This window comes from Condylura cristata, unplaced genomic scaffold (assembly GCF_000260355.1).
Source record: "Condylura cristata isolate star-nosed mole 26May11 unplaced genomic scaffold, ConCri1.0 scaffold00044, whole genome shotgun sequence".
Classification (NCBI taxonomy): Eukaryota; Metazoa; Chordata; class Mammalia; order Eulipotyphla; family Talpidae; genus Condylura; species Condylura cristata.
In genome coordinates this window covers 1,114,614-1,141,638 of record NW_004567145.1, presented here as the reverse complement: position 1 = coordinate 1,141,638, position 27,025 = coordinate 1,114,614, and the positions used below count along the sequence as shown (strand labels likewise).

General features: G+C 40.7%; 1 protein-coding gene across 2 annotated transcripts in view; it reads right to left on the bottom strand.

Annotated features, from left to right (window-relative positions):
- The window catches only part of IKZF1 (IKAROS family zinc finger 1 (Ikaros)), a 90,288-nt gene that overhangs the window by 10,100 nt on the left and 53,163 nt on the right, over nucleotides 1-27,025 (bottom strand). Inside the window, exons 4-7 of one of the 2 annotated variants that reach the window (XM_004694490.2) lie at nucleotides 15,973-16,233; nucleotides 10,236-10,403; nucleotides 5,563-5,688; nucleotides 1,153-1,287 (exon numbers count right to left, since the gene is read on the bottom strand). In XM_004694490.2, coding sequence (XP_004694547.1) covers nucleotides 1,153-1,287; nucleotides 5,563-5,688; nucleotides 10,236-10,403; nucleotides 15,973-16,233 — 690 coding nt within the window. Of the gene's footprint in view, nucleotides 1-1,152; nucleotides 1,288-5,562; nucleotides 5,689-10,235; nucleotides 10,404-15,972; nucleotides 16,234-23,177; nucleotides 23,261-27,025 lie in introns of those variants that run through there. The other variant, XM_012733959.1, reaches the window with a different exon arrangement.

The following is a 27,025-nucleotide window of genomic DNA, read 5'->3' as shown; positions in this document are numbered from 1 at the left end:
ACTTGCTGGAACATCTCCATGTGCATCTAAGTTAGTCCACATTCCTCTCCAGTCATAAAAACCAACATCACCATCTCTATTTTCGTCTATTTGTCTATAGTCTCCTTTTTCTCTACCACCTTTACTGTGCTGAAAGCTATTCCACCATACACAATTAGCTTCACAAAGCTTTTACTGATTCTTTTTGCTGGACATGATATTCTCCCTATGATTCTTTTCTCTGGATATGACTCTCCTTCTATGAGTCTCTTCTGTGGACAGCACACCTTTTCCCTGTGATACCATCCTCTGGAGTGACCAATGACCTTCTAGAGACCTTTCCTTTATGGTACCTTTTCCTAGATATGATACCTCTGATATTAGATATCCATTTTTCATCACAAAATTCTGTGAGCTACATAAAGAATGGAACCAGGGCTAGGAGAAGCTCAACAATTTTTTTCAAGTGACAGTGTTCTCTGTAGGTCTGTATGCCACTCTTAGTGAGTTCTTACTCTTCCAACTGTGTAGTTGTCATCATTCTTATACTTGGATGTTTGGCCTGGCTGATGGTTATTGGCATATTTGTTTACCACCTACACTAGACAAGCTCACAGAGGGAAGGGTCCCCTCACTTTTCCTTTTGTCCCTTGTAGTTCTTGGCACAGGTAGAGATTCAACAGTCATGACAGCAATCTCTTCACTGGGCACTTCCTTAGGTGAACTTATGTGCCATTCTGCCTGTTAGGTCTTCAAAGTGTTCCATATGGGGAGTGCTATGAGCTTCCTGTGAAAAACAAGGATCTGAAACCTGGAGGCTGCTTGGGGAGGAGGTGTCTATGGTGTGTGTGTGTGTGTGTGTGTGTGTGCCCTGTTGAGCAGGTCTATGGCTCTACCTTATGTATGCTGACCCTGCCATCTGCATGTAGGTGCCACTGAATGCTCAGATGTGTAGCACCACATCTAGGGAGAATTGCTAAAGACATAGATATGGTATTTTCAGTAGATTTCCTGGAAAAATTCCTAGATATTTAAGAAATTGTAAGCTTATCAATTTTGCTTTCTAAATACTGAAGGATTCTTTCTTTCTTCTACTCTCAACTAATGACATCCTGAGTCTATAAAATCCACATATTTATTTTTTTTAAGAGACAGCAAACGTTTAACTCTTACCAACAAATTTCTGAGGCATAGAGCTCTTACGTTTGGCGACGTTACTTGCTAGTCTGTCCAGCACGAGGGATCTCTCTGATCCTATCTTGCACAGGTCTTCTGCCATTTCACTGTGATTATTTTCTTCTTTCATGACTAAAGTTAAAGACAGAGAGTCCAGTTTAGAAATGCTTATGGTGAAAGGGTTCAGTTGTGTCCAAGGTTAAATCTGACATTTGTTAAATGCTTATAAGAGCCAGGCCCTTTGTACAGATTATTTCTAATCTTTCTAGCAAAGCTTCCAGACAGAGGCTGAACAAGAGGTAGCAAAGACAAAGATAGTCCACCTGCTAAGGACATCTGTTTGCTACATGCCAGTCCTCAAGTTCAAAGGGACAAACCCTGATACTATCACCAGAAGCTGGACTGTAATTAATTGTGACCCTATGACAGATCCCCTTCACTTTTCCAAATATTCCCAAATCTACTAACTCAAGCCTAACAACAGCCCTCTAAGAAGGGCTTGACTACAGCCTCTGCTTAGTAAACTGTGATGCAGAAAGAAACATAGCTGCTCTGATGCTACAGCATACAGGTCATGGTGGGAGATGACCTCAGAGCTCCTTATCCCTGAACACAGAGCAGGCTGGAAATCAAATACCATCTGTATATTGTAGAAAACAAATGTGGCAATAAATGCTGAGGTACAGGTTCTTGTTAGTTTATCTTGGTGACTTCCTTTCTATAATTGAGACACAATTTTACATATTGCAGTCTTGTCTACAATTTAGTTTTTATTATTGAACTATTATTTGGAACTATAACTCTTTCATCTCCCTGCAATTTATCCTAATAAAAGAGGAACTAGACATGTAAACTGATTACCTTCCAAATAGGTAATAAATTCTTTCAATACTGTTCCTGAATAGTCCATTTCAGTTCCACTGGTATATGTGTCCTCCTTTCTCACATAAGACATGTGGTGTGTTACATAACTTTTGGAAGTTTTATCTACATCTGATATTGATTTGTCTGTCTAGTCACCCATAAATTCCATATTAAAGCTACATTTTAATATAACCTAAACATTATTCTTATAAGAGAAAGCCATGTCCTTCATTTATTTTTACAAATAAATGTATTCACTTTCTGGTATATGGTCATCAAATTCCAACAAGATTTGTAGACTACTTTTATGTTAGTCCTGGTTTGGAAGACACATATGACCACTCTTCTCTCCCTCTTCAATCTCTTCCTTAAAGACTGACATTTTCTTTCTTGTTTCAGGATGGTTTGGTATCTCTGTATACCATTTTCTTCCCATTATCTGCTAAGATTAATTCTAAATAGCTTGTCTTCACTGCTATTATGACTGATAATTTGAAAGTATGGTACGCATTAGTTATTATTGATAAGTGTAATTTTGAACACTGGATATGTGGGTGTCTGATTAAATGGGCATGCATAATAACCTATACCCGATAATACGAAGGATGCAAATAAAATCCTTCAAACCCAATTCCACTGGTTGCACTTTTGATCTATCAAGCTAACATGCTTTATGATATGTCTATCTGTCTTTGCAATGGGGTGCTATGACAGCCAGCAGGTCTGCTTCCTCAAGGCTACTGGGCCTCCTGACATTCAAGGCCTTCAGCATTCTCACAGGGAGTGACAAAGGAGCTCCATGCTCCCAATCCCTGGTGATCTGTCCTCTGATGCATTTTCCTCTAGTGGCTTGTAACATAATCTGTGCACCCAAGGCACAAGAGAAACTTACTTTTCCATAGGGCATTAGAAAATTACAATAGATGGCCAAAAAGTATTTCACTAAATAAAAATGCATTCAGAAAAAAATCAATCTTTCCCACATCCTACAATCTTAGTTTGGTTTTGTTTTTTACCTAATATGAAAGGATGGACCTAACCTAAGAGGGACTGAGAGGGAAAGGCTGAGTGAACATCTGTCTTAGTTCTGGGGTAGTACTTTGGGGGACATGGGAAGGATAGAGATGAGAACCCCAGAGAAGACACAGGCTCACCCAGCCCCAGCACAGCAAGACTAAGTGACCAAGGCTCGCTAGGCAGGGCCTGCCCTCCAAATCCCAGATGTAGTGGTGTAAAGCTCCTGAAAGGTGCTTTATGGGCTCCCTTGACACTCCAAGTTCCTTCAACTAGCACTTATGCACAGAAATGTGAAGACGTTATTTTTGTGTTTACAATCATTTGATCACCAAAGGGAATACATTAATATTTTAGGATTAAATGCATTCTTACCACAGAATGATATTTACCAAAAAATCTGACATATAAGCTTATTGACTTGGACATAGAGGGGGGCTGTGTGTTTGGTAACACCAATCTGGATGCTTGTCTGATATCTGGATGCTTGTCTGACATCTATTCCTCTCGTGTTTCTCTCAGAGCAGTTTTTTTTTTTTTTCCAGCTGGTCAACCAGGAACTATCACTCCATTTAGGAGATGAATTCAGGGTCACATTTTCAACACAGATTCAGAGATGAAACCAGAACTGAGATTTCAGTGGAAGAATCCCTTAGCCTCAGCCTGCTATGGCTTGATTATTATTCATAAAAACAGTAGAGAAAACCAAGTTCATTTTCTGCCTCTGCTCAGTTTTGTCTTCTCATTCCATGGGGAAATTCAGATTATTATATTCAGTAGGGCTTGGAATTAGAGTTAATAGGTCCTCATTTAATAGTTGTCCAATGGAAAAATGACATTTAAACACAGGTCAGAGCACTTACTTCTTATATCTATTAACTTATTTTTCACAAAAATATATATTATTTGAGTGTTTAAATTTCATTTACTTTTTTGCTTACTTAAAATTGTTTATATATATATATTTACATCATTGTTCATTTTTGGACAATATTTATTTTCTCTTCTCAAGTGTAGCCCCTGAGCACCATCACCATAGTGCCTGTGCTTTTCCTTCCCCTGATTAGATTGTTCTCCTTCCTCTGTAGAATGCCTCTTATAGTTGCCTGTTATTTTATTTTCTTAATTTTTTCTTGACCCCTTAATTGATTCCCTTATATTCTTCCTAAAAGTGAAACCATGCATTATTTTCCTTTTTCCTTCTGACTTATTTCACTAAGCATGATCCCTTCTATTTTAAAAGAACACTGTCATCCACTCATCTGTCTTCAATTATCCCCCAAATTGGTAATTGCAAAGTTGTTACTGCTATTTTTATTATTTAAATATCTACTTGTCCCTCCTCTACTGGCAGTAGCTTTCCATTCTGAAATTAGACCTTAGACTTTGAGGGCAGCTAAATGATAATTGAAATGGGATTTCCAAGAAGAGCAAGGCCCAGTGGAATCAACTGTCAGTCCCCAGACCAGTAGTTGACCAGACAGTGCTTTGGTCATGTGACATGTTGCTTTTTGGGGCTGAAACTCCTGGCCATTCTCTGCACGTCCATCAGCCATTAATAATTGGAGTGTTCCTGAATGCACTTAATGCCAATGATCAAATTCTATGTTTAAGCATACTTTAAAATGATAAAAATCTAAATAATAAAATTTTAAAAAATATGAGTATTCCCTGGTGGTCACTTTCTTTCATTTATTAAAGTCAGAAAACTGAATGGGGCTTGATAATTTATCAACTTATCTCAACTTCTACCCCTTAATCCAAACATGACTTTTCCAGGGGTAATGCCAAATGCAGTATTTTAAAAGAGACTGGCTTTTTATTTATAAATGTCTTGTGTCTTAAAAAGTTAGAAAGATGCTCTTTTTAACACTGCAACCCCTCTGAGAGAATTCAGTCTCCTCAACACTTTCTCTACATCTTTCACTTTACATTATCTAAAATTAGAGTCAAGTGCTATCTCATGATGCAATATACCAAGAAACATCAAAACTCATAAAAAACAAAAAAACAAGCTTTCCTTGAATCTTGTGACAGGCTCAACACTATTACCTGTCAGCTTTCCCAACAAGCTCACTCTCATGTTGTAGGTGGTGCTGAAACTGATGAGGGAAAATGCAGCCTGAAAACTCTTATTTGGTCAATTATACACACATAAAAATGCTTTTGAAAAAAGATTTCTCGTCTTATTTTGATTACTAAGCACAAAGAAGCAATTAATATTCAAAATATAAGAAAACCCCAAAATCCAAGGGTCACTATTGGAAGCTTCCTCAGATAGTAAGGTGGGGGTGGGGGGGCAGTGGGGAAGCTTTCAAAGCAAGTACTCTAAGGCGAGAATAGGATTTAAAAATTGGAAAGCTCTGTGGGCCTCTAGTGAAATATGATTTTAGTGGCTAAAAGCTCCCCTTCACGCCCAGTAAATTCAGCAGCTGTATTTTCTCTCAGGGACAATACTGAAGGCCCTTCTTCATCTGAACTGGGGAGGCACAGTGAGGGCCAGACCTGCCACGTGCTCTCAGGGCTTACCTTGGTACAGTGTAGAAGGAAGACCCATGCTTTGCAAGTAGTTGTGGCAACGCTCTTTATGTTCTTCTAAAGAGCTTCGCTGTTTATAGCTTCGGCCACAATATCCACATTTGTGAGGTTTCCCAACTGCAGAAAACACAATTGAGTTCAAGATCCCAATTAAACATCAGTCTTACTATGTAGTGGGAAAGCATACAATATCATTATTACCAAAAAGTGCAAGAAAACACTCTAATCTTGAGAGTTAAAAGTCAGTCAAAATTATTAAATTTAAAATTATTATGCCCAAGTGTTTCTGATTGTGCCAACAACTCTTATAAGTCTTGTTTAATTTTAACTTTGCCCACTATTTTGACTGCCAAATTATTTTCCTAGTGAAGACACTAAACGCATCCTTTCACTGCAGGAATCAAACTCCCACAGTACTTTCACGTGGACACTGCACAACTAGGCAGAAAGAGGAGGAAGGTTCATGGTGACTGGAGAACACAGAAACTTAGCATTTCTACTCTGTGGCTGGGTCAGCCTGGACATCAACACTAGCTCTAACATCACGAAAATGAATTAATAAATCCTAAAGTGCTAAACTTGGTAATTTAAGGTTTTTAAGAACTTATGGTGGATAAATATACTTAATACACATTTTATTTCCTGAATGTATTTTGTGGTTCTAACTTGTCAGAGGTTCTGTTTTCTTCCCAAAGAACATTGAGATAGCTTAACTCTGCAGTCAGCTTCCAACAGAATTTGCCCCAGGATGCAAGGATTTCTCTCTCATGTCAATATTGCATTCATGTACTGTCAAGATGGTGACCATCAGTTATTTGGAGCTTCTGAGCACCAAAACATAACCAGGGTCAATAAGAATCAATGTCTTCATTTTAATTAATTTAAATTTAAATATCACATGTGGCTTGTGGCTACTGTATTGGGTAGCACAGCTCAGTAAAACGAGTTTAGTCCTTCTTGAATTTTGTTCAGTGTTAAAGAAGGCCAACTAAATTCACAGCATGCTTAAATGTAAAGACTTTATGAGATAGAATTTTAAGAGATTAGATGAATAAAATATCTTCAGTGACTTATAAATTTCTACCGTGCGACCAAAATGTCCTTCCTTTTCATGTTGTTAGATTTCACGATTATCCACATGGGAATGTTGCTAAAATGATTTAACTAAAAACCTAATCTCTTTCTTAGGTGAACAGAAAACTTAATGAAAAACAAACATTTTGATATCAGAGGAATCTGGAGAAAGTATTGTATCCATGCCAGGAAATGATGTTGAAATATATATGCTACCAAAGTTTGTATATTTTTTGAGTATTGTCTTTAGAAATTAATGGAATACAGAAAGACTTAATGCCCTTTCCTGGTTATGTTTTAACTTTGACAAATTTCTGACAAACTGATTTTCACTGTGGGCCATAAGAAATACATTCACTGTAAACAATGGAACTGAATTACAACTTGAAACATAGCCTGATATTCCTTATGTAACAGTCTTTAGCTTAGCCTGCAACTTCTAAAGAATCACTAGCTCAATGATGTTTTTCTTACTACCCACGTGTTCATTGGTGGATCCATAATAGATAGAAACGGTTCAAACTTTGCCTTCTACTATGTACAATTACTCAAGTAACTAGCTATTCACACTGTAAGATACCTGAAGACTGCAGAAGCCAGAATTACATGAAACGCTGCACTAGATGTTCCTAGCTTCACAACAGGAAAGAAAAGAGAATAGCTTGGAGTCACTTAAGTTTTGAGGACTGATAATGAAGGCGACATTTCTGTTGCAAGGTAGAGTGATCTGGGGATGTCGATGATACAGTTGGTGTCAAGCAAAGGGTGAGTCACTGTGTTTTCCACTTGTCTGGGATAAAGGACCTTGGCCCAACCATAATGCAGTGTCACTATCATTGTACAGGATGTGTTAGGCCTTGCACGCAGCCTGTGTGGTGGTCATGGCTGACAACTACATAAATCTTGTTTTTCATTTAGTTCTAACACCACCTTAATCTCTAAGTGGGACAATATACCTGCCTCTCGTTACTGGCACATGTAAATATAAAAAAAATTGTATTGTCATTGTCTCACTTAGGGGGAAATCACCTGTTCTCCCTGGCACTGCAGCAAAGGCAACCCAGCATGAAAATGTCCTGCCCCTGATAGAGAGGGGGTGGCATTGGTCCCACTGTCACTGTTGATAACCTGTCTTCTCAATGGAAGGAGTACCTGCTCAAATTTGCATGGCTCCTTTCTGGGAGTTATTTTTAAGAAATATTTTTAATATTTATTTATTTATGCATACAGAACTGGGGTACAAGCCAGAGGTGTAGGGATAGTGAGAGGCTTCACCAGAGACAGAGTGGGCAGCAGAACAGGCCAACTGATGAAGTACACTGCTGAGGGGAGCAGTGGCCAGGTCAGGGGAGGTCTGCAGTGCCATGTGGATCACCTCCAGGGTGGGGATCAAACTCACACTGAAGCAGCTGTCGCTAGCTTGCAGTGCTGTATCCTAACCTGTTGTGCCACCAGGGAGGGCCCTCTGGGGAGATTTTAAGGAATCCACCCGAATCATGGTAGTTTTCAAATTAGGAGTATCTGGGGAGCCTTCTACATGTTTACTCTCAGGAAAGTGATAGAATACAGAGGAGGTGGGCTGGTCAAACCTATGAGAGACCTAATGCTTCCAGGGCCCTGCTACTTCTCTCCCTCCTTCTCCTGTTTAATTTTTTGCAGGTGCCACTTGTAGGAGAAAGTCTAAGTTTTCCACAGCTCTTGCTTAAGTGTGCACCTCACCCTAGTCTAGGATCATTTGCAGAACTACACATTCATCTGGAGCTTTTCTGAAGGTAAACCTGAGAAACTCACCTTTTAGCATGGAGCATGGATGCCAGCTCTCTTTGTAATGGCGGGTGGGGCTCTCCTGTAGCCTCCCACTCTGGAGACTGAAGTTTGCCTCCCTATACCCTCTGACACTGTCGCAACACTGACACATGGGCACTCAGCTATGTGCCCCAGGCTCCCCCACCAGAGAACGAATTCCCTTGGATGTTCCTTCAATGGGTAACAGATATGAGGAAGGGGCCTCTAAAAACCCAGACACTGTCAACACTCATGGCATCTGGGAACAAGGAGACCTGAGCACAGCTGAAGCTTTCCCCAAGGTCAGAGGGTCCCGCCTCCTCATGGGAGGTGCCCCCCATCTGCTACTCTATAGATGTGGGAAGAAGTCTGCAGCATCTTTTTTTCCCATGACCTGTTCAGAGCAGTCCATGAGGACCAACATGGACAGTGAACTCCCCAAGGGCAAGGGCAAGGGCCCCATTGATCTCTCCCCAGTTTCCCCCCACCGCAGTGTGTGTCTGACCATCAGGTTCAAACTTTCTTCCCTTAAGTTTCTTGTAAGGGCCTTCCTGGTGGCTTAGGGGTTAAGTCTCAGCACTATCACTGCTAATGCCTGAGTTTGATCCACTGCTAGGGAGACTTTTGTCTCGCCTGCTGCTCCCCTCAGCAGTGCTTTTCAGTAGAGCTGCCTTTTCTGCTCCCCACTCTGTCTCTGGTGAATCCTCTCACCCACTGCATCTCTATCCTACACCCCAGTTCTTCTATGAAGACATTGAAATATTTCTGTAAGATTATGGGGCTTCTCGGTAATGAAAAACGGAAGAAGGGCTGTCAGGAGTAGAGGATCTTTAAACAGTGGTGTATTTGGGGTTCTCAGTGAGGAGTGTTTCCAGAATTGCTGAGCATTCAAGCTAATTATGAGCCTGTAGCTGCGACTCTGGATTATCTGGAATGCAGTTATTAAAATGTGTAGTAGCTCTACACTGACTTCTCCAGTCCCGCCCTGGCTTCTGATGGGAGAGTTACTCTCGGGCCTACTGGGGTGATAGTCTCTGGAAATAGGTCCCAGATTGACTTGCTGCCACCTTTGCAGAGAAAACTGTTCCAATGACCACAACCAAATACAAAAGAATATTAACTGTGGCTCAACATTAACATAAAGAAATGTATGTGGAAACTTCTGGGGCATTAGCAGTATACTGAATAAACCTTAGCTGGTAAAACCTCTTAAAAATTTCCCACTTAAGGGCCCTCCCTGTGGCGCAGCGGGTTAAAACACAGCATTAAGAGGCTAAAACCACTTCAGTATGAGTTTGATCCCTGCCACGGAGGTGATCCATATGGTGTGGCAGACCTCTCCTGACCTGCCCGCTGCTCCCCTCAGCAGTGTATTTCAGTAGATCTGCTTGTGCTGCTCCCCACTCTGTCTCTGGTGAATCCTCTTACTGTCCCTGCACCTCTAGCCTGTACCCCAGTCTGTATGCAAAACTAAACCTTTAAATAAAAATTCCCACATAAATGGGATGGGAGGTCTCTTCGAAATACTCTACTTACCAGAGGTGATATCTCAGTTGTGCGTGTTTGTGTGTGTGTGTGTGTGTGTGTGTGTGTGTGAATTCACCAGCCACTTCCTCTGTTTATTGGGAGATCAGAAAATATAGGGGAGGGGTATGATGCCAGTCAGGGTGACCAGTGCCTGATGGAGGGTTCTACCCTGGGATGAGGGTGGCCATCAGGAAACTCCGGAACACACACCACATGTGGCCCGGTCTCCCCTTGGACTTCGGAGTCTCTGGAACCCTGCCTGTGCCCGCAGGACCTACCGGAGTGTGTCCTCAGGTGGCCCGTGAGGGCGTCCCTCCTGCGGCATGCGTAGTTGCAGAGGTGGCACTTGAAAGGCTTCTCCCCAGAGTGTAACTTGATGTGCCGGAGCAGGTTGCCTTTCTGAGTGAAAGAAGCCCCACACTGATTGCACTGGAAAGGCCGTTCTCCTGTGAAGAGGAGAGGGAGAGTCCCTGAGAACAAAACTCAGCGTAGGGGACAAGAGGACACACAGGCGAGAAAGTTGTTTCCCACGGGGGCCGGTGACTTCCACCGGCTGCAGGTTTGATAGAACATGAGGCTTTCAGACTAAACCTGCCAGCTCCTTAACGCTTCAGTGGTTGGGTCAATTTGATCTGAAAATCTAATTTTTTTTCCCTAAATCAGAATGGCACATCACAATGCAAATTCAAACTCATTTAAATAAAGTGACTGCAACATTTTGTGATGAAGAGCCACTCTTCCTGATCAGCAGTTTTGGAATAAACCAATATCCAATTTTGCGTGTTGTGGCATTTGGTGGGGTTTTTAATGTGGCTTTTTTCAAAGGGTCTTTAAAATATGCCACTGAAGCAGCAAAATAAAAAGGAAACTCATTAAAAATGCATTTCAGGATCACAAGTTCATTTCAGCGTTACATTCTTATATTTAAATGAAAGGCACTTCATTATAACAGTTATAATAACTTCTTTTCATTTACATTTTCCCTGTATTTTCCCTTTCAATTTCTTCTCCATTACCTGTCTGTCCCTAAGCAGGCAAATCAGGAAAGAGACAGACAGAGAGATTGTGAGGGAGAGAGAGGGAAAAGGAGAGGGAGAGGGAGGGGTGGAGAAAGGAGAGGGAGAGGAGGGGGGAGGGAGAGGTATTGATTGAATAAAATGGGAAGGTAAGAAACTGAAGGAAGTGCCCCACTCCCGATCATCCGAAGAACAGTCCCCAGTCTCCCAGGTTTAAGAATAAGACCTGCGTTGAGATTCCTGCTTCTTGGTTTTTGCTGTCATAAATCCCCCAAATTTTAACTATTATTTTCTACAGCTATTGGAGGTGAGATCTATTTTCAGGACAAACATTCTAAGAGATGCAATTTAGCCATTGTTAGGAATTCTTTCTAGAGTGCTGTTATTGGATTTGTGTCTAAGAAATCATCTGAGCCTCTGCTGTGTGTGACAGTTCATGTTTCTACATTCTGGATATAGATAAGGGGATAAACAGGTATCTGAGAAAAATATTCTATTGAGCAGTCATTGGTCTTAGACTCTGAGTAGATAAATAGTTCATTGACTTCTTCGATAGAAAAGAATGATACATTTGTTACATTTAAGTAAATGTTAAAGCTCTTTTAAAAATAAACCTTTTTTTTTCCAAAGAGAAATATCTACATGACTACAACCTCTGGTGTTGAGATAACATGAGAATGCATTTCCTAGTAACAATTATTTCTTAGGAATGATGAATGTGTTAAAATGAACATTTAATAATTTTCTCAATTGATGAACATGATTTTGGCAAATAAGACAGCACTAATCAAGAGCAATTAAGTAGAAATATATTTGGTTCTATTAGTATCTACATCCAATTAGATTAAAAAGTCTACACTGGACACTGAATTGCATGATTATCTTTTTGTTTTCAAGTTCAGGACAGATGTGCTAATGTAAAAACTGAAACTAATTTACAATGATATTTAGTGACAGACCAACGGGAGTGGTCTTGTTATAGGTCAGGATAAATTCAGTATTTTCCCAATTCTACATCTGGCCGAACAAAGGAAGGTTTTAAAGTTAAGCAGGTGGGATGGTGATGATAAAACTACTTAAATCTTTGCTTACAAGCCCACATGAGATGAGTAATTAAAATAAATGGTAGTCATCTTTGTCAGAGTCTGAACAGATCTTTTAATTGTATAGTAGAAGCACTGTGCCTTCATGGCTCACATGGCTTTTTTTTTTTAATAATTTATTTATTTTTTACATCATTCTTCATTTTGTGCATGTTTTCATCTCAGTTGAAATCTCCATGCACTTTTTAATTCTATGGGACCAAGAGAAACGAAAAGTAGAGCAGAGACTGTGTGTGCAAAGCTCTGGTGTGTGTCCGATAAGACTCTCTCCCTTTCACAGGTTAAACTGCAAAATGGTGGGTCAGATGGACAAACTCACACCGTAAGAATGTTTATGGTAAGGATGTGGGACACGCCTAGTGACACAAATGTGTACTGCTCTGACTCAAATCTAGAGTGACAGCCCTACACTGGGAGAGCTGGGCTCCCCTCTTTCTCCGAGGCCAGGGGTCTGGCGGAAAAACCCAGGTGGGAACTTGCAGTCCAGACAATGTCTCTGCAATAGTCATGAGGGGACAATTCGTTACAGTCATGTCTCCCTTCCCCTCTTGAAGAACTGGCTATGAAAGAGAGAAAGATGGCTGTTTCGAGAGTGAAGTCCGTCCTCTAACTTGAGTCAACAGTTGGGGTGTCCTGCTGTGCTGGTGTTTGAATGCAGCAAGCAAGTGTTCTTGGAATTTTTGTTTGTTTGTTTCTGAATAAGTAACACAGACCAAGGGAACTGGAGGAGAGCACTCGCTGAAGTGACAACAGAGCTCCAATCAAGGGGGTTTCCTTTCAGGGAGGTCTGTGGGAAAGAGTGCTCAGTCTGGAGCTGAGGACGGACCCAGACCATGCTATCTGGGTTTTTCTGTTGGTCAGTTGTTTGCTTCCTGCAGGTCAATGGCTTGTTTATTGTGACTAAGTAAGATCAAGTTTTACCAACTATCTATTTCCTTTTATTTAAGTGGCATAAGAACTTTAACTATCATTCATTCAAGATTTTAGTTTTTAATCCCAGTGACTACAAATCAGTTGTTTCAGGAGGGCTCTTTAAGAATATTTGAATCCCTTTTAATAACTTAATTGAGTAAAAAAGTAAATCTCCAGGGATGTCCATATCATAACATTTGTGAGTTTTCAGAAGAAGATGAATTTAAACAAATACCAGAATTGCAAGAACTGGCCTGGGCCTGTTGAAACTGTACCTTGGAGAAAGAGCACAATGAACATAATATTCCATGACGCTGCTTTTGACCAAAGGTGTCTGTGCCCTGCACAGAGCAGGTGCAGAACTCTACAGAATGACCATAATTTAGACACTTTATTTTAAAAAATCCTGTCTCTTAGAACATTAATGCTGCATATTTGCAGGGTGGGGTTTTTCTTGCATTTCAAGCTTCTTTCATACACTCTCCCCTCTGAATCTTATATTAAATTGACGGGGACAGCATTACTGTTACCCTTGAGTTCAAGTATGAAATTAAACAGCAAAGTTAGGAGAGTGGTGGTGTCAATGAGCCAATAAGGAAATGGTATTGATGGCCCCTCATCAGGATGCTGACATGAGCAGTGGTAGAGGCAAGCGTGGGCACCCACCTCCCTTGGAAACTTGCAGGAGTAAGCTCTGTCAACAGGGAGAAGTCAGCTGAAGAGCACTCTTCAGTGACGCTGTTAGACAGTTGGTTACTCGACCATGTGTCCTGCCATCAGCTGGTGCTTGGATCCCTCTGCATTAGAATCGGCATTTCCATAGGAGCCTTAAGTGACATATTTGCCCTTTAAAGTGTGGGGAAGTACTGCTGTAGAACCATTTTAAACTTAGAGAATTCAGGGTGAGGTTGGTAGATAAACAAAATATGCCTTTCCTAACCTCTTCCACTCAGATCCCAGGAAACTGAAATCTTTCTCTCATGTCCAATTATTTAACCCTGGTGGCTAATGGTCTCTTTCTCCCTATGGCCCTTTCTATTTATGCAAGTGAATATATGTTAGGAAGACAACCTGTGAGTTCATTGTTTTAAGTATTTTGTTTTCTAAAAGATAAACATCAAGGCAGGTCCTTATTTCTGCAATTTACTAGCTCTGCAAATGAAGGACTCAACATATTGGCTGCTATTTGTGGGGACAAGTGGGCAGCAAACCGCAGGTTTCACTCTGCATATCTGTGCTTCGCAGGTTTATTCATTAAATGTAATTATTCTTTTTTATCAGAGCAGGGAGTCATTATATTTTGGCAATTTAGTATGCCAGAATTTGATTCATTTATCAAATATTTATTTAAGAGAATTTTCTCTGTATAGTCAGGCTTTACATGAATTAGCAGGAAAGTAATTCATTTATGAGGTCTTTTCCTCCATCAGGAATGTATTAACATGGGTCCTGGCATATTCTGTTAAGTGTCCATCACAAGGTATCCTACCTTCATTTTAATTTCCACCTCATTATGGAAGGGGAGACTGTAACTATTCTCTTGCAGCTTTCCTGAGGGCTGGATGTGAAGGGTCTATTTCACTGGATGACTTTAGGATGAAGAGGGGGCACGTTAGGAGAAGCAAAACTTGCTTAATTTTGTAAGTGAGAAATAAAATTTTTACTGAAAATTAATTTTACGGTTTTCCAGATGTATTGGATAATTTTGGAAACTGGTCTTATTCAAACATAAAAATTACAGTTCCACAAAGATCTGCATTCCCCAACAGCCAGTTTTTAAAAGCTCAACAAATTTTCTGAATCTCTGATTTATAATCTTTGATAACCATGTATCTGTTTGGCCTCATGTAAGAATGACAGAGGGCTGTGATTTTCAAATCTTCGCTGTCCCTTTCCTGAGACATCTTACAAAAGGTCACAGTGTGATATCCATCTTGTTTCTCCCTCCTGTGAGGTGTGGTGGCAGACACCAGGTTTATTGTGACTCCCAGGCCACTCTCCAGAGAGTGATGGCTCAAGGTTTCTATGTGCTATGTTCAAAGTCTCAATGAATTTATTGTTTTGTTCACTGCTAGGCAGAAGAGTAAAGCTGTAGTTCAATTCCTCATACATATATTTAAAGGTAAAATGCATCTCATTAATATTTCACTTCAAAGGCTGTCTAGTGCCAGTGGCAGTGACTCAATAGTTCTGGTGGAAAGTCTGTGATTGGTCAATAGTCAGGACCAAATACATGGGGTGGCAGAAGTAAGTGTCCATTCCCCACGCTGCCTCCGACGTGAGAGTACTGTCTGACCATCATCATCAGACACCGGGTTGTCCTCACTCCTTTACTTTCAGGGAGGATATTCTTTTAAATTTCCCAAACCCCTGGTATACTTTCCAAAAAAGACAAGGGTTTTGGTATTAAATTCTATGCCAATGGAGATGAAAACTAGTAGTAGTTAAATAATCTTGTTTAATGTGAAAGCTGACTTAAATTCTTTCCACAAGACTAAATTTTGCTGTCACTCCATCATTTATTTATGTTTCTAAAAATCAATCCTTGATAGTTTGAATACAAAAAAAAATACATGTTTTACTCAGGCTTTCCCGATGGAGAACGTGAGGATCACATTGTCTAGTACAGATCTCTTGTTGTGTTTCTTTTATTTTACTTCCTGAAGGGAAATCCACCAAGCGCATACCATCTACTGATGCTGGACCGCAGGCCTGGAGAGGATTCGCATATGAGGCTGTTGCCTTTTCCTTTCTGTCTATTGCTTTAATCTTTAAGGCTGAACTGGTGCATTTAAAATGTCTTTTTTTTTTCTATGTTGTTCTAGAATAAGCACTCTATACTTAACTAGGACTTGGAATCACTGCTGTACTGCTAAGTTCTCCTGAAACATGCTCAGAACATCAACTAAGACACAATATTTACCTGCTGCAACACCCCACAAACTTTTCCAGTCCACTAAAGGGGGAACTACGCCAGGCCTTACCAGTGTGGCTTCTTTTGTGGACCATGAGCACATTGGGACCGATGCAAATTATCCCACAGATATCACACTTTAGTTTGCCGTTAGGAAGTCGGATGCCTCCAGCTCCTGACAAAGCTTTGCTGCCTTGGCCACTGTGGGAGCCATTCATTTTCTCTCCTGAGGCATCAAGCATTCGTAAATCCTCTGCACATTCTTCCCCATTCATTTCACAGGCACGCCCATTCTCTTCATCACTCTGAGTCTCTACTTTAACATTACTGGCTGAAAGAAACAATACAGGGTGCCACTCAGTGTCATGCAAAAAAAAAAAAAAAAAAAAAAAAGCAAAACAGCACAGCAGCAAAAAGACAACCAAGTACAAGTGAAGAGCCCCTGACCAGAAATTTATACCCCGGGGACAGAGACCTAGATTGAGATGTGGAGGCTACCTGGGCTTTGAGGGCATGTGTGGGAGGTACGGCAGGCTTGGGACAAGTTGCCTGGCTCTGCATAGGTCCAGGAGGCAATGTCTGAGAATGCATGAGGGTGCTATTTATAAAAGCTCATGTTGGCGTGAGGGGCCTCTGCTCCGCACAGGGAACAGTCACTGGCTGCTCAGCTATAGGCTTATGGTGTCTCTGGAGTGACTGCAGGTGGAACCTGCCCCCCTGTCCTCCAGGTGACAGTCTCACACCAGAGGTGGGCACTGCCTATATAACCCAACTCCCGGGCTGGGCCGTGTGGCCATATATGGCAACATCCCTTGTAAGTGGTTCTCAAACCTGACAACTTCTCTTACAATGAGCACTTCCTGTTTTTCATGTATTAATGAATCTGGGGACAACACTCAGCAGACATATACTTAGATGTCTCATCACAGATTTCTTGAAATGTTTCTGTTTCTTTGTTACATGCTCATTCTAGCACCTTTTCATTTTGCAATGATAATGAAACCAGTGTCCTAACAATGATTTGCTGTATGATTTATCACATTCCTTCCACCTGCTAGAGAGTAGACTGTGGTAGTATATGAATGCAAGAGATCTAGAACAACTTTTCTAAAAGAAGGACATGTGGGAGGTGAAGGGCTGGTGTTGAAAGTGTCAATGGCCACCATGTACTCTGACTTACTATTTCCTTTAAGTCACACTGAGGGTAATTATTTATGTCATTGATATATTTTTTCTTGGTGGAGAAAATAAGAGATTCTAGCTTGCATTCCTCTGAAATACCAACTGAGGGTGAATGGACAAATCCAACTATGGCAACAGCAGTGATGCTGACAGCCATCACTTTCATCATGGTTTCTACAGGTTAAGGTGGACAGGGATATTCTACCAAGTAAGATCATCAGTGAGACAGATGACAGTCACCACTACAAAATGCTTGATCAATGTTTTGAATTGGTGGCTCTCAAATGTGATCCCTGGACCTGTAGCATCAATAGCACAGAGAACTGGTTAGAAAAGCAAACTCTACTACAGAAGACCCACTAAACTATATACTATGGGATGGGCTGGATTGGTTTAGCTCTTCAGGGAATGTTGATGTCCAGTGAAGTCTGAGGATAACTGCTTTCAAAAATAAATTAGTAACGCTTTATTTTTATTCAATGCATTCTTTTTGATTTGGAAGTGTAGAGTTGAGATTCTTGGATCAGAGATTCTGGTTTAGAATCTTGGCTCCACACCTAACTCCTCTGTGACTTAGTTTCCACACCTATGAAATGGGATCTGTAAAACCATAAAACTTGGCCTAACAGTAAGGAATTAGTGGTCAGCATTTAGCGAAGATTTAGTGAGAAGTTAGCTCAGGACAGTGAGTTGGCATGGCAAGAGGAAGTGCACCTGGCAGCGCCACACACGGAGCGTGCTCAGCTCACCTTAGTAACATTCATGGCATGTAACCAGGGTAGGCACATAGCACTTTACTCACACTTTACTCACACCATGGTATTCAGGGCTCTCCACACCTCTATAAGGGAGGAACTCCTATTTTCTTGACAGATGGGGAATCTCAGGCATAGAGAGGTTGAAGATCTTGCCTAAGGTTCACACAGTGGCCAACTGGCAGCCTGTTCCAACACCTGCATGCCTAACTGCTATACTGCGAGGACATTCCCATTCACTCGCTGGACAACAAATTTACAAACGAGTGAGTGCAATAATGAGCTGGAACATGAGTCACAGTCCTCATTGTGGACTCTGAGACCCCAGAAGTAAGAGAGTGCCTCTTTCCATGAGGTCCTAGATCATGCAAGAGCATTTTGGGGAACCAGGTAGAGGGGGATTCTCTAAATGTGCTTCCCACAAGGTTTCAAAGACCAGACTCAGAAGGTCACTACTTCTCAGTGGCCTTCTGAAACTTCTCCTAGAACCTGGGATAAGAGGGCAAATCCTGCTGGCCCACGAGTATAAGAGACAAGTGAGGAAGGAATGTTGGTGTGCCATCTGGCCAGGACACTCTCTGAACTGTGGGCATGGTTTTGGTATGTCTGAATGGAAGCTAATTTCCTACAGCATAACTATTCACTGGGTTCTGTACTGGAATGCTCTGGAAGCACTGATGATCTCTGAACTTCATCATTGAAGATTATTTTTCATCATCCATCTTGTGGTTTTCAGAGTGAGGTTGTGGCATTCTTAAACATGGAGGAATGAATTACTGCTGTGTGGCAAGTCCTCAACCACTGGAAGTGACACAGGACTACAACACAGGGAACAGACTGGGGACCCCTGGGGCAAGAGAAGGAACCCACATAGATGAGCAGCATGGGCATAATCCCCTCAGTATGTCCTTTCACTTGATTCATTTCATAAATTCACAGCTATCTGTTAGTGAACTCTTGTTTTCCAAAAGACACAAGTCCATGTATGGAAACAGCCACCTGCCAGAAACTCTCACTTGTTCGTCATTAATAAGGAGGGTAGTTTTTCAATCTTTCCACATGCTTTATGTGGCTTGTGTAGAGGGGAACAGAAGAAAGAGCAGGACAGTAGGGGACAGCTGAGGTTTCTGACATCTAGTCCTCTAGCACAACAACAGTTTTGCAGAGGTCAAGCCATGTCAGGATGGCAGGGACGGAGGCAGATTATGGGAAAATACGGGACAGACAGTGGTCACTTGAACACCACAGGTCCTCACACCTGAAGACTTGATAACCGTCATTTATTTGACTACTGGTTTTCAAGGGCAGGACTTTGTCAAAATTGTGCCTGTGATATTTTCTCTGAGGACTGCAATAGAGCCACAAAAAGGGGGAGGGTGCTCAAAATTGCACAAGCCTCATAAATTCCCACGGAACTGCAGATACAGGTTCATGTAGGTATGTTAGAACTAGAAGTGGCAAAGTTCAGAGAACCAAATCCAGGATCCTGTTGTTATAGGTTTCTGAAAAAGGTATGGAAAAACTATCCCATATCACTGTGGCTACTCAGTTTGCATGCTTCCTCCTACTCAAGTGGCACTTGACTGGGGGACCTGGCCCTGCATCTCTGCCTCTTTCTCTATGGAGGTAAGTGTCCAGTAGAGTTTCCTGTGTGATGTGTGGGATATGCACTCTTGTCAGGGCAGGCTCAATATGTTTGTATGCTTGTGGGTCTGTTACTTTGAATTGCACAGGGCTGTGAAAGCAATAGCTCCAGTGGTTGCCTCAACTAATGATGGAGTTCAAGAATGGGTGGTGGGAACTCACTGAAGCTGTTCATTTCACGGCAATTTCATATTTGAACACCCCACCCAAAGGGATGTGCAAGACTCTTGTTTTCTTCTGTTGAGAATGTCCTCTCCTTGAATAGTACAGATTGGACCCAGCCAAACATCAATTTTATGAACTATTAAGTCTCTTTTTAATTTGTATTTATTGGACATTGGTCCATCCCACAGATGAATCAAAGTATCATGTGGACTGTGTGGAGCCTTCTCCAAATTCCTAAACAACTAGATCTCCATTGCATTGCAGCAGGACTTGCCTCATTGTGATATTGCTTTTATGATAAGTTATACTCTCCTTAAGTACAGGGATACTTATAAATATTTTGTAACTTCATGCCCCCACCACTTAGAAAAATGTTGAACTCAGTAAGGTTCTGAATTGAACTGATTAAATATAGAACATGAAGTGGAGCCTGTGTGTTTTGTTACTCCGACACTCGGCTCTGCCCCACTGCTCTTTCATTGACTGCTGAGAGTTAATGGACAGGAGCCCAATTGTATTATTTAGTACATGCAGCTTATGTTAAGAGTGGATGTCTTCTAATCCAGACTCAAAAGCTGCTATACTTCTCAGGTACTATCTAAAATGACAAAAAGTTAACATCTGATTCATACTTTATTGGGATTTGATGTTGTTGGTAACACAACTGTCCTAGAGAGACCCCCAACACCAGAAGGTTGACTTCAGCATATAGAAGTCAACTTATCACTGATGAATATGGAGAATGAAGGTTACTTAGAGGCCAGTGGGCCAAGGGTCTCAGTTGGCTGCCAAGCACTGCATGTGCTCATGAATGATTAAAACATTTTAATGCATAGGTATAATGTGTACTGGCAGTCCCCACCTTATAAATGGGTTTTGTTTCCTCTTCATTTTCCTTTCCTTTTTTACAAAGTGTCTTTATATTTACTGATAAAATAAATTTTCTCAGATTGCATTAACCTATTGGGAAAATACTCTGAATTTGTCACAGTGATATGAGTTTGGCCCATATAAACTAGAAATGTCTAATATTTTCAATGAGGAAAAAAAAGAGGCAGTAATATTCCTGTAGCACTGGTGACTAGAAAGTAAAATCAAATGGAATAAAGATACTGGATACATGTCTTGAATAAGGAGAATAAAATTTTGAGGTGAAGAAGAGTGATTAAGATATTTTCATGTTGACTCCAGAAGAGTCTTTGAAACTTTTAAGTATTTTATAGGTTAATATATTATAGTTTATTCAATTAAAATATTTTTTTTCTTGTCAAAATACATGATCAGATATATTTTTATCCTTGTTTGATATTTTAGGCCTTTAAGTGGAGTGAAATCAGAGAGAGGAAAGAGGGAGAGTGTGAAAAACAAATGAATTACAAACATATGTACATTTTCCTCAAGTAACTAGATATGAACACTGGGAATATAAAAGGTGGTTGGTTCATTTTCAAGATGAAAAAATTGCTGAGTGGTAAGGAGGGCAATTCTCCACTATGGCCACGAGGTGGTGATGTTGGCTCAGAACAGTTTGGTTGCCATTAGGTGGCAAAGTCTTATCAACAATCATTTGGGTATGCAGTGGTGGGAGGAGATATTAATAACCATTCATGTAACTATATAGATAGGCAGTATACCAAAACATATATCATCTATCTTATGAAAGACCCAAGAAACATGCTTTTGTGTGCAGCATTTTTTCACGTACTGAATTCTTCACCGAAGGACTTGTTTCAACATGACAATGTACTTGAGCTTAAACTTTCTTTAGATTTAAGGAAAGATACCTCAGAATGTACTTCTTAGTCTTAAGTGCAATGATTTCTCAATACTTTAACAAAGAGATTTCTCATCTCAAAATTAGTATTATTTCTATGTCTTAGTCATATTAGCATACATACACATATAAACCCATACAGAAATACACCATAGAGATACATATATCAAGCTATCATTCTAAAGTTGAATCAATGGATCACTGGTAAGAGAAAGATGTTTATGACTTTCACATGCAAGAACAACAATCAATGTAGGTTGTTATATACTTAACCCATTAAATAGCAGAGTTTTGATAACCAGGATGTCAGAAACCTATTTTTAACTGTTACTGGCACATGTACTAATAATTGTTACAGCATTCACTGACATGACCTGTTTTCTGGTGTTGCTTTATAGTACTAGAAAACTGACTAGTACAGACTCTAAAGTCTTAAGTCCTAAGGTGGTTACCAACTTAAATCACTTCAAAATTTAACTACCTGTACATTTTTTTTAAAGATTTATTTATTGTGCATACAGAACTGGGGTACAGGCCAGAGGCTCAGGGGCGGTGAGAGGCTTCACCAGAGACAGAGTGGGGAACAGAACAGGCAGATCAACGAAGTACACTGCTGAGGGGAGCAGTGGGCAGGTCAGGAGAGGTCTGCCACACCATGTGGTCACCTCCGGGGCAGGCAGGAATTGAACTCATGCAGAAGCGGCTTTAGATTCTCAGTGCTGTGCTTTAACTCGCTGCGCCACCAGGGAGGGCCACTACCTCTACATTTTTTAAAAAGCACTCCTTACAACAATATTTCAAGGATGTTGCCCAAACTTATCTATCATTTATCATCTTTCAATACCTAAAAAAGAAAAATGAAATTAGCAGCTGCTTTGAGTTTAAATGTTCAGATCAGGAAGATCCCCTGTGATGAAGTACTAAATGAGGGTCCTCCCTGGTGGTGCAGCAGGTTAAAGCACAGCATTCAGAAGCTAAAGCCACTTCAGCATCTGTTCTATCCCCGCCTGCCCTGGAGGTGACCCACGTGGTGAGGCAGACCTCTCCTGACCCGCCTGCTGCTCCCCTCAGCAGTGAACTTTGACGATCTGCCTGTTCTGTTCCCCACTCTGTCTCTGGTGAATCCTCTCAACACCCCTGCACCTCTGGCCTGTACCCCAGTTCTGTATGCAAAAATAAATAGATCTTTAAAAAAGAAAGAAAAATAAATCTTCAAAAAAAAAGAAAAAGATCAGGCAGCAGTCACCACGGACTAGTGGCCTTGAAGCCTGTGATTTTTCTTTTCTCAATTCTGGAATTAATACTTCAGAGCAACAGAAAGAGAGTATGTGTCTTTCTCCGGTCCTACAAAATTCTAAAACTTATTTTCAAAGCATGCTAGGTTGTTTAGTGGTGACAGACTGCCTGGCTGTTTTATCATCATAGTCTATAAAAAGAAGATAATCATTGCAATAAGATTGTTAAACAGCATCACTACAGTAACAATTTCATTGTTACTCTATTGCTGGCACCATTAGTTCTATTCTCTTATTTCACACTACCACAAGGCACACCCTTAGTACACCTTTCAAAAGTCTAGAACCCTCTCCTATGTTACTAAACATGTGCTGCCACTGATAGAAGGTTGATGAACAGAATGGTCAATGCCTCATCTACTTCACTCTTAAAGCATGAAGGAGGGTAGTGAAGAAACACACATTCACAATGTTTACACTGTGGAAGCTGAACATGAGATGAATTCACACCTCCATTTTTCTAGAAGCAAAGCATATACTTACGAGAGAAAGCTTTGGGAATTATTGCATGAATATCCCTAAAGCCATCAGCCCCATATGTAACTGCAATAAAGAAGGAAAAGAAAGCTGGGTTGTGATTCCACGTGAGAGATACCTTAAGAGTTTAAAAGAAAGCATTATTTTAAAAAAATATCTTATTGCTCAAAACTATTATTTAGTTTCTAATCTGACTGCAAGCCCCTCTGAGTCAACTGAAAAAGCATCACAGTGACATAAATCTGTAATCCCCAGAGCTCAAGGCAATACATTGCAAGGAGTGTCTGGAGGGTGTGAAATATTGCAGGTCTGGTAGCTTAAAGCTTTCTAGAGCTGTGAGAAACCCTTCAGTAAAAGTGGCACAGCAGCCCCCAATCACCATCAAGGGGAGGACACTTGTCTTCACTAGTGAATCCTCTATGGGTGATAACAGAGGCAATGCTTGTTATTCAACGTTTTCTTAGAAAACATTCACAGAAGATCAGAAAATGTTCATCCAATACGATGAATGGGGAAAAATCTGTGTCTCCCCCACCTCAATTTCTGTGGGTCTTTTTGTCATTTGCTTTCATACTTGCTTTCACCTCAATCTCCTAGATCTTGTTCTCTTTTATAGGTCAGAATTTCGCAGTGTGTGTCTGTTTTTTAGGAGAGTAGATACTACACGTGCACACCCCCCCCCCCCCCACCAAGGGGGTTCCCTCCAAGAGTGGCAGAGTGGCATCCAGGGATTCAGAGTTATAATCATAGTGTACTTGTTGAATGAAAGTTGTTGGATGAATCCCTGAATTAGCAGAGTAAAGGTTATGGTATCTTGCAGGAAACAGACCTACCAAATTTCACTTATGCTGGTATTTTCCAAACTTTCCGAATACAGACTATTCTCCTGTGGAAAACCTTTTTTAAAATATAGAGGAGGAGGAGGGAGAAAGACCAGGACAAGAGTGGGAAGAGCATAAAGGACTATCATGATGGTGCACTGGTGAAGTGGTGATGGGAATTTCATGGGGAAATCATACATTATACAAAAATGAAGGATGATGTAATGAATATATTTAAAAATAAAAAAATGCACAGGACTTTTTATAAATAAAATATTTAATGAGGCCCTTATGTAAAAAAATCATATTGGGATATTGGGTAACTGTAATTTGGGAGACACTTCTAGCCACTCCATGAAATTACTAGCTTAATTATTTCCTTATAAGGCCTTTGTTTTCCATTTATAATGTTTCCTGACTGTTCTAAGGGAAAAGAACACCACATGCAGGCGGCGGCATGGTGCTGTCGTCATTTGGCTGTTTGGGGGCGAGTGCTGGTGCTGAGTGGTTTGCTGTCAATGAAGTGAACCTGAATCACAGTGACCTTTGCAGCTCTGGTGTCTCTACTGAGCTTTAACCCTTTCTGTGGACTTTCCAGCCTCTGTTGCTGTGTTACAGGGTCCATCCCAGACAATGAAAGTAACAAAGATATTTTAAGGTATTACATTTTAAAAATAGAACTATTATAATATGTGATATAGTATGGGATCCTATTTCTAAGTTACATTAATACTAAGATCCTGTTGATCTGGAGCTTCACTAGACTTGACTTAAAGTCAGTTTCTTAACCTCTCCTTAGCTGCATGGGCCACAGCTGGCCTCTGAGTGTAGGGATGAATGCCACAGAATGAACGCCATGTTACTTTTGTTGGTAAAGTAACAGTACTGACTATGATTAATCTAAAAACTGTGTCACCCTGGGCCCTCTCTGGTGGTGCAGCGGGTTAAAGCACAGCACAAAGAAGCTTAAGCCACTTCCGCAGGAGTTCGATCCCCGCCTGCCCCAGAGGAGACCACATGGTACAGCAGACCTCTCCTGACCCGCCCGCTGCTCCCCTCAGCAGTGTACTTCGTAGATCTGCCTGTTCTGTACCCCACTCTGTCTCTGGTGAATCCTCTCACCCTCCGCATCTCTGGCCTGTACCCCAGTTCTGTACGAATAAATAAATAAATTTAAACCCCCCCCCAAAACCAAAAAAAAAACTGTGTCACCGCTAGCAAATACTGACTTACACACTTCTTGGTTAACCAAAATGTAAGCCCGGAAATACGTAATTTTATTAGAATGCTTTCTATTATACACACTAACATTTACTATAAATAATATTATATCACTAGACACTAAATACAATCACTTTCCAAGAGAATCATTTCTTTGCCTAGTATAATTAAAATAACTTTAAAATTTTGGTTCTGAAAAAAAAGTGTGGTTCTAAATATTTGATTCCCTAAAAATTGCAAAAAAAATACAAAACAGTTGTGGAGTTATTTTATTTCCTTCTAGGCAAGCTGAACTGATGAGGATTCACTTGCTCACATGTTCTTTTGTATGGATAGGTAATTGCATGACTGCGAAGTGCGGAACTCTCTCCTCATCAAGTCCGACCTATTCTGCCTCATGCCATCCTACCCCGCCAGTGCTGACTCTCTGAGAGTACAGACTCTCTCCTGGCCCTCAGACAATTACCATGGAGCAGAGAAGTGCCTATGAATGACTCTCAGCCTTCTTTCCCTTTCTTTAGTAAATTCCACCCAAGTTTTAGGCCATTGTTTTATAAAAGGATACAGATAGGAAAAGATTTAATACATCTTGCCAAATTTTTGAAATTTCCCAAATTACATTCCTTTACTCAGGAACAAATATGACGCATTTGATAGAAAATTTTATTTATGAATTGTCACTAACATTTTCATATAAAATGTAAATCACCTGATTCTGAATCTTACTTAGGTCACCGAGATGATGAACACTTTAGAAAGAAAACTAAAGACCCACAATGACACTTTTGGTTTTCATTTAATTGTGTAGCTAATTATAAACTTCTGATGCTGTAGTCACCTTAGGGAAAGAATAAAATATACTTGGGATTTTCAAAACCAGAGTGAGAGAGCCTATTCTACTTTCAAATTAAAGAAGGACACTGATGATTTTCTGGAGAGAACACAGATGTATATTTATCTTCAGGAGAATTCAGAAATATGTTTAGTTTGCTTTTTATTTGTATTTCTTAAATTAAGCTAGTTTTTCAGTCACAGTCAGATCATTAGATTCCTATTAATCATGTGTGTATGATTTGCAATGACCTTTGAAATGCTTTCAAATGTAGTATCCCACAGGATGGCATTCTACCCTACACTGAGCCACACAGCAAAGAAAGAAAGGAGTGGACCTTGGCCAAGCAGAGTCCAAACACCCCGGATATTCTATGTTCTATGTTCTATACCCCTGCCATAGAACTAGCTCTATCCTGAGGAGGGACCAAGTCTAGTGCTCTAGAAATTCTTCCATATTCCTAGGTGGGTATTTGCTCTTAAATTGTTTTCTAAGTTAGGGAGCTTCAGGCTTTATCAGACACAGATCACAATTAACATCCCCTTACCGTTCACTCCAGAAAGGTATGCTGTTTCTAACATGAAGCTAAAACACAGACAGGTTAAAGGCTGATCCACAGAGAGCAGAGGAGCACCGCTGGGAGACTTTCTTCCAACCCATTAGTCTTCTGGCTAGACTTCAGGGGCTCTGGCATGCCGTTTATGGTGTTGTGTTCAGATCTGAATTTGACATTTCCACAATATAATGCCATAAATCGATGGGCACACAAAGTATTTGTAAGCAGAGATGTGTCTGGGCCTCCTGGCTGTGGGAATGCATCCTGGACATGTGCTACCTCTGTTCTGTCTTCTCTCCATGCGCTCAGCAAGCACATCCAAATCCAAGCTCACCATCTTTCACCCTGCATGTTCCAAGGGAGCTTTTCTCTGGGTTCTATACCTTCAAGCCAACCTTCCC